Below are 6898 nucleotides of genomic sequence, written 5' to 3'. Positions count from 1 at the left end.
GTCATGCTCCAGGTGGGCGTGACCACCATCATCGTGACTCACGACCAGGAGGAGGCCTTTGATGTGGCCGACACCGTCGTCATCTTCAACCGCGGCTTCATCGAGCAGGTGCGCCCTCGGGCTGTGAGCGCGCAGGCGCGCCTGCGCGGCGGGGCCCGGCACTGCTCTTGTCGGGACGCGGGTGGGGTGGGGTGGGGGTTTCAACCTAGGTTGCGAGCGCCCGTCCGCTTGCGACGGCGGCGACGCCGATTCCTGTGTTACTTTGATGTTTCGAACGCCGTGCGGCCGCCGGCAGAGGGTCGCGCCGGTGGTTGACGTGGATCTGTTGTCAAGGGGGACGTCCCTCGGGATGACGCGACGGGCCTTGGAGGGTAGATGTGCCCGACTCCGTGACTGATTATCGCCTGCGCCCTGCCCCTGCAGATCGGTTCCCCGACCGACATCATCCGGCGCCCCGCAACGCCCTTTGTCATGAAGTTCGTGGGCGACACCAACGACGTCCCCTCCTCCTCCCTCCTCGTCCGCCACAGCAAGTGCGTGCCGCCGCCATCACCCCTTTAATAATTGTTGCCTTGGGCGTGTGCCAAAGAACGTGCGTGCTCACGTTCCTCCTGCAAATGCGGCCCCTGCAAGTCGGTGCTGCCAGTGGCGTGTCTCTGGTGCCTTGCTTTACTTGCTTTTTTTTCCGCGGCGCCCCCCCCCCCTAAAAAAACCATCTCTTCTCAATACTGCAGGTACAAGACCCCCAAGAGCCGCGTCATGTTCCGCCCCAGCCACATCCAGCTGTTCACCGAGGTCGTCGAGTCCGTCAACGGCAACCTGGTGCGCGGGGGCGCCGCGGCGCGTTCCAGCGCGAGCCGGGGCGGCGGCGCGGGCGCGACCTCACCTGTCAGACCCCCGCGCTCACGGCCGCCACAGCCCTGCGGTCCCCCCAGCCCAGCCCCAACCCTCATCTTCTCCACACAGCTTCCCGAGCCCCGCAGGCAGCCCTTCGCCCCGCCCCTATAAAGCTTCCCCTCAACTCCCCCCACTGCAACATGGCCAAGCCCTGCGCTGAGCCCAGCCCGCTGGTGCGCCGGCCCCAGCCCTGAAGGCCCCCTTTCACCACCCTCCCCCCTCTGGCCCCCAGGTGACGGGCGCGACCGTCGCCGAGCGCCACAACCTCGGATGGACCGTCCGCTACACCCTGCGCTTTGACGATGACGTCACCGTGGAGTACAGCGTGTCGCGCGAGCAGGCGGACGGGGCGCTGGGGCTGGACGTGGGGCAGCGCGTCTGGGTGTACGTGCGGCCCGAGGCCATGATGGGCTTCGAGCCGGCCGAAATCGACAGCGCCCCCATCCTGTGAGCGAGCGCGGGGGTGGCACCCACAACCGAGCACGCACGTCTCTGCCTTGAGCAGGGGGTGCGAGCACCCCCGTCTTGACGGGGGCCGCGTGCGGCTTTTCGGCGCGTCTGCGCCCGCGCCTGCGATGAGTCGTGGCCTGCGCTGCTGGGTTTGGGAGGGCGCGGGCCGAGGCCCGCGCAGCGCCGGTTGGAGGTTTGTCGCGGCACATCCAAGCATTTTGGGAAGGGAGGCCCGCGCGCGGCGGCGCGTGTGTGCCGCGGGGCGGGAGACCCTTGTTTCATCGGGAACGTCGAAAGCGGCTGAGAAGCTCTGGTACATGTTCAAGGCGTTGAGTCGTGTCACATACAGACAGTCACGTTGTTAGGCCATATGAGGATGGTCCATACATGACCTAATCCTGGGAAGAAAATTTGCAACCCTGATCCCACCAGCCGCCCTTGCTGCGGCCAATGTACATGTACTTTCGTATGGCCCAGGCCCAAGTTCTGGCTCGTCCTGCATCTGCACCGGAACTCACTCTTCCCCAATGGTGTAAAGCGATACCCTATCTGGCACACCTCTGCGTGGAATGGCACACCCACACTGTCTCAAAGCGATGCAGTCTGTGTCACACACGCAGCCGTCGGGTCAGCCTCAGAGCAGGATGTGGCGTGGTTGGGGGGTGAGTGATCGTTCCGGCCGGCAGTCGTGGGGGGCAGCACGCAGTCCCTGCCGTGCGACTCACGGGCTGTCAGACGGTCACGTGTGTTCCTACTACGCCCCGGTTTTGCAGTATTGTTGCAGGGCAGTGCTCTTTGGGGGCATCCGCATGCGCGCACATGAATGTTCCAGGCAGCCTACCGGCACCGTGCCGAGACACACGCACACACCGAGCTGGAGCCAGAGGAAGGTGCAGCTAGTGTCCCCGCTGCGGCGCTTGAACGCGTCGGGCACCTCCATGCCTTTTGCCACGCATCCAATCGCGTATACACAGACATTTTATTTCTACCCTTTGAACCCCCGTCACGCAGCAACACAGTCACAGCTTCTTGCCTTTGAGTTTTGCGAGGGCGCAAGGCCTTGGGAGCCCTCATGGAGGGCGGCGTTCCTTATCCAGCGGAGCTTTTGCCCGTTTTGCCGCTAGTGGAGGTGCGCGAGGGCCTAGCCCAGGGCAGCTTGGATCCCATGCTCTTGCCCATGCCCATGCTCACCCGTGCTTCCCAAATGACTCACCCCACAGCAATATGTACAAGCACGGCTGCAGAAGTTTGCCTTCGCGTTTGCGCGGAGGCTTGCGCCGGGGCTCACGCCCCAGCAGATCGACTACCTCTGCCGCGAGGTCGCCAGCTCGCTACAGGTGGTGGCTGCTCCGGTTCCAATGCTACCTCAGCACAACCTGCGCCTGGTGTTGAGGCACGACTGCCAGTGAGTGCGGCGGCGGGCGACGCTGCGCTGCGCGGCGCAGTGGTGCGCGATGTGCCCTGGTGTCCGTCCTTGCCGGGCCATGCACCGGTTGCCGGCCGGCGCGCCATGCTGGTAGCGCCAACTGCTGCGGTCGCTCCTTCCGAATGATGCCCCCCTTGATATGGCGCGTGGACGGGGCGGATGGCCATTGAGGCAAGCACGGGTGCTGAATGTTGACCGCTACCTGGGCAAAATCCGCCCACCCCACCCCAGGAGCTCCGGCTGCGGCGACGGGGCGTGCGTGCTGTGTCAGTACAACCCCAGCCGCATCTGCAAGCGCAACCTGAAGCAGAAGTATCTAATTGACGACCACCTGCGCGCCAAGTGCAACGCTGGGCTCCGTGTCGAGGTGTGTTGCCGGCGCGGGGAGAGCGCGGGAACACGCGCGGAAGGGGCCGTGCCTCTCGGGGCGGCTGCCCCATTTCAAGGGTGTTGTGCACGTGTGAAGGTGTTTCGCGTGTGCGAGGGAGTCCGAGGATATTGCAAAGCCGCGCGGCCAAGATTTTGCATCATCAAGGGTTGGCAGAGTCGCGGCGGCCTGTCAGCATGTGCAACACCCAAGGCCATTGTTGCTGCACACCCGTGCCCTCTCATGTGACTATAGGTGGTGGACGAGACGGGGCAGTGCGTAAACGAGGCCACGCCGGACGTCCAGCTGGAGGTGCGGGTGGCAGCCCTTTGGACGCGGCGATTACATACTGTTTCAGGGCGCGCTGTTGAGCTGCAGCCGCTTGCAGGATGCAGCGGCTGCACTTGCGACGGCGTTGTACCAGCAGCGCAGGAAGGTGCGCCTCTTAACCTGTTGCCCGCCGCCGCCGCCCGCAGATCCACGTCCTCAACGGCGAGAAGTATCGCGAGGTCTGCCCCGACAACACGCTCCTCAACACCATGCAGCTGCGCTCGTGCGTGCTGGCGCCGCAGCAGAAGAAGCCGCTGCTGAAGCGCGAGGGCGGCCTCAACGTTACAGAGGACGGCCGCATCATCATGGTGCCAGAGGTGAGGGACCTTTGCAGCTGGCTTGAAAATGGCCCCACGCGACCCCTGTCGCTCTCGACCTGGGTATTGTGTTGTAGGAGCCTGGGTTGGAGGATCGACCCTGCTCGTCGACAGGCCGTCTGGCTGTGTGGGCTGTCACGCAACACACATCAACCCCTTCTCTTGCCATCTGTCCCCCCGTTTCCCCCCTTGCAGCGCGGCCACGCGCCGCTGTCCGACCTGCAGTGCACCACGTCCAGCGAGGCGCTGCTGGCGGGCAAGGCGCCCACCTTCCGGCTGCTGGTGTGGGCGATTGACCGCGCGGGCAACCACCTGCCCAGCATCACATACGTCGTCAGCGAGAGCTTTGTGGTGGCCACCAAGCGCGTGAAGCACGCCATCAAGGTGTGTTTTGTGTGGGGTACTGTATCTGCAGGGCCGGGCCCTGATGTTGGACGCGACAGTGGGCGATCAACTATGTTGTGCTGGGACAGTCGAGCAGGGGCACCAAGAGAACGTCGAGGAAGGCTGCGCCAGCCCCCTCTGAACTGTACCGCAGTGCGCTGCGGTTGCAAGTTTCTCGGTTCTCAGCCCCGCGGCCGCCCAACGTGCTGTCCCTCCCTCGCAGAGCGACATACCGTGCGTGGCGGACCACGTCAGCAAACTGGTGCACATTGGCAAGGCCACGGTGGACAAGCTGACAGACCTGCGCCAGGTGCGGCCCCCGTGCTGCTTGCCTTGCCGTGTCAGATCGAATCAAATCACACCACCGCTTTGCTCTCAGCTTTGGCACCGCTGCTATCATCCACCCCCAAGGGCCCCGGTTGATTCGTGAAAAGACGCCCTTCCTTCTGTCAGCAGTACTCGGCGGGAGCGCTGTCACAGATCCTTGCCCTCACGGCCGCGCCCCGCCACCCCTGCGCCCTGCGGCCGCTGCCCTCCGCAGGCCGCGCGCGAGGAGAACCTGGAGATCGACCTGCCTGACGACCTGGTGCGCGTGGAGCGGGTGGGGCAGTTCACGCAGCTGGTGGAGCTCACAGAGGCCAGCCAGGAGCTCAAACACAAGGTGCGGGGCTGCTCGTGTGGTAAAGGGTCGTGTGTAGGAATGTATTTCCTGCGGGCTTGTGGCAAGTGCTTTCAAGCAGCTGGTCTCTGGGCAGGCGAGAACCTTGCCTTTGTCTGATGAAAATGCAGGCGTTGAGGATAGCGGTTACAGAAGGCGGTAGCTAGAGACTGTGCGGCGCGGCTGGCCGCCCGCCGCCCGTCGTCACGCGTCAGCCTCCCATCGCCGCCCGCCGCCCGCCGCAGGTGCGGCACCTGCTGAAGCTGTCCCCGGAGAAGTGGGACGAGGTCGCGCAGCACTGCTCGCAGGCCGTCGTGCCGGACTTCCGGCCCCGCATCTGGTGGTGCCCCAACGTGCGCGGCGGCCTGCTGTTCGCCTGCCGCAACGGGGCGATCGCGATAGACCAGCCGATCGCGTACGTCGGCCGCGGCAGCGCGGAGGCGGACGACAGCGTCATCCCCATCCACCAGCTAGACCCGGTGACGTTCAACCTGCTGCCGAAGCTGAAGCAGCAGGCGCTGCAGGAATGGTACGCGCCGGGCCACTCTGGCTGGGCGGTGTACTGGCGGGACGCGTCCGACCCGCTGGCGCAGCAGATGGCGCCGCCCCCGGCGGGCGCGCCGCCGCCGCAGCTGCCGCTGGCCGCGCTCGGGATGCCGCCGCCAGACATGGTGATGCCTCGCGGCGCGCTGGGGCTCGGGACGCCGACGGCAACGGCGGGGGACCAGCAGTCGGCGCAGCAGCAGCAGGCCCAGGCGCAACAGCAGCAGCAGCAGCAGCAGGCGCAGCAGCAGGCACAGCAGCAGCAGCAGTTGCAGTACCAGCAGCAGCTCATGCAGCCTCCTTCCCAGCCGTATGGCAGCCAACAGCAGCAGCCGCCGCACCAATTCGGCGTGGCGCCGGTGTCGCCGCACTCAGGCCTTACCGGCGGCGGCGGCGCGTTCAGCATGCAAAGTGCCATGCCCATGTCTGCGGGCGCCGCCGTGGCCGCAGCGCTCGCGCAGCAGCCGCAGCAGCCGGCGCCGTCGCAGCAGCAGCAGTCCGCCATGGCTGTGCACCAGCAGCACGCGGCCATGGCGGCGGCGGGCATGAGCCCGACGGCGCTGCAGAGCATGCTGTCCCCCACGTCTGCGGGCGCAATGAAGGGGCCGTCCCCTTTTGCTTCGCAGGGGACCCAGTCGTCGGTGCCCACCGACGCCTTCCCGGCTTGGGCCGGCGGTCGCTCCAGCGGCCCTGGGACGCCGGTGTCGGCGACAGCCGCCGCCGCCCAGCAGCAGCAACAGCAGCAGCAGCAGCAGTCGCAGCAGCAGCAGTCCACCAGCGGCCGCCCCAGCACCAATGGCGGCGGCGGCCCCGGCCCCGCGGGCGCACCGGGTCGGCCGCCGCAGCCGGGCCTGCCGCCGCACCCGCCGCCGCCGCCGCAGCAGCAGCAGCAGCCGCAGGCGGGCGGCGTGGGCATGATGCTTCCGTCGCTTGAAATGATAAACACGGACGACCTGCCCCCCATCGGCGCCAACCCTAGCCTGTTCAGCCTCGACTCCCTTCAGCAGATGCAAATGTTGGGCGACCTCCCCAGCGTCGGCGTCGGGCAGCTGCTCGCCGGCGGTGGCGCTGGCGCGGGCGTAGGCGGGCCCAGCGGCGCGGGTGCGCGGGGCGGGGACGCGGGCGGCGCGGGGGCGACGGGCGCGGGTGGGGGCGGCATCGACGCCGACCGCGCGCTGAGCCTCAAGTTTTCCATGAGCCTGGACCTGGCGGAGATGACTAACGGCGGCAGCGGGGGCGGCGGTAAGGGGCCGTGAGCGTTGGATGGCCTCGGCCTGTGCAGGCGGAGTGGGGCGTGAGGGTGGACGCCGGCGTGGGTGCAACTGCACGCCTGTGGCCGGCCACGGTCGGAGCCATCTGCTCTATGCGTCGCGGTCGGTCGCTGGCCGTGCCCTGTCCCCGCCCGCCCGCCCCGTGGCTGACGGGTTTTGACATCTTTTGACCATAGCGTGACGATTTGCGTGCACCTGGGGACTGGGCTTGACAACGACGCGATTGCTATTCGCACCTGACCTGTGTTGGAGGAG

The 6898-nt window shown here is 66.8% G+C and overlaps 2 protein-coding genes across 2 annotated transcripts; both read left to right on the top strand.

The window, feature by feature from the left end:
• Positions 1-471: 471 nt before the first annotated feature.
• Positions 472-1348, top strand: MNEG_11450 (CysA-like protein; the record flags this gene model as incomplete). Its single annotated transcript, XM_014040079.1, has 3 exons — positions 472-533; positions 735-888; positions 1130-1348. The coding sequence occupies 3 exons, from the start codon at positions 472-474 to the stop codon at positions 1346-1348; spliced, it is 435 nt and encodes a 144-aa protein (XP_013895533.1).
• A 643-nt stretch (positions 1349-1991) lies between these two features.
• MNEG_11449 (hypothetical protein) lies at positions 1992-6628 on the top strand (the record flags this gene model as incomplete). The annotated part of the gene is made up of 9 exons (XM_014040078.1): positions 1992-2009; positions 2568-2752; positions 3005-3140; positions 3396-3452; positions 3617-3787; positions 3983-4171; positions 4395-4481; positions 4713-4832; positions 5075-6628. 9 exons carry the CDS (start codon positions 1992-1994, stop codon positions 6626-6628), a joined length of 2517 nt encoding a protein of 838 aa, XP_013895532.1.
• Positions 6629-6898: the final 270 nt, after the last annotated feature.

This window comes from Monoraphidium neglectum (genome assembly GCF_000611645.1).
Source record: "Monoraphidium neglectum strain SAG 48.87 unplaced genomic scaffold scaffold02748, whole genome shotgun sequence".
Classification (NCBI taxonomy): Eukaryota; Viridiplantae; Chlorophyta; class Chlorophyceae; order Sphaeropleales; family Selenastraceae; genus Monoraphidium; species Monoraphidium neglectum.
The sequence above is the reverse complement of the archived record's forward strand: the minus strand, read 5'-3'. Positions and strand labels throughout refer to the sequence as shown.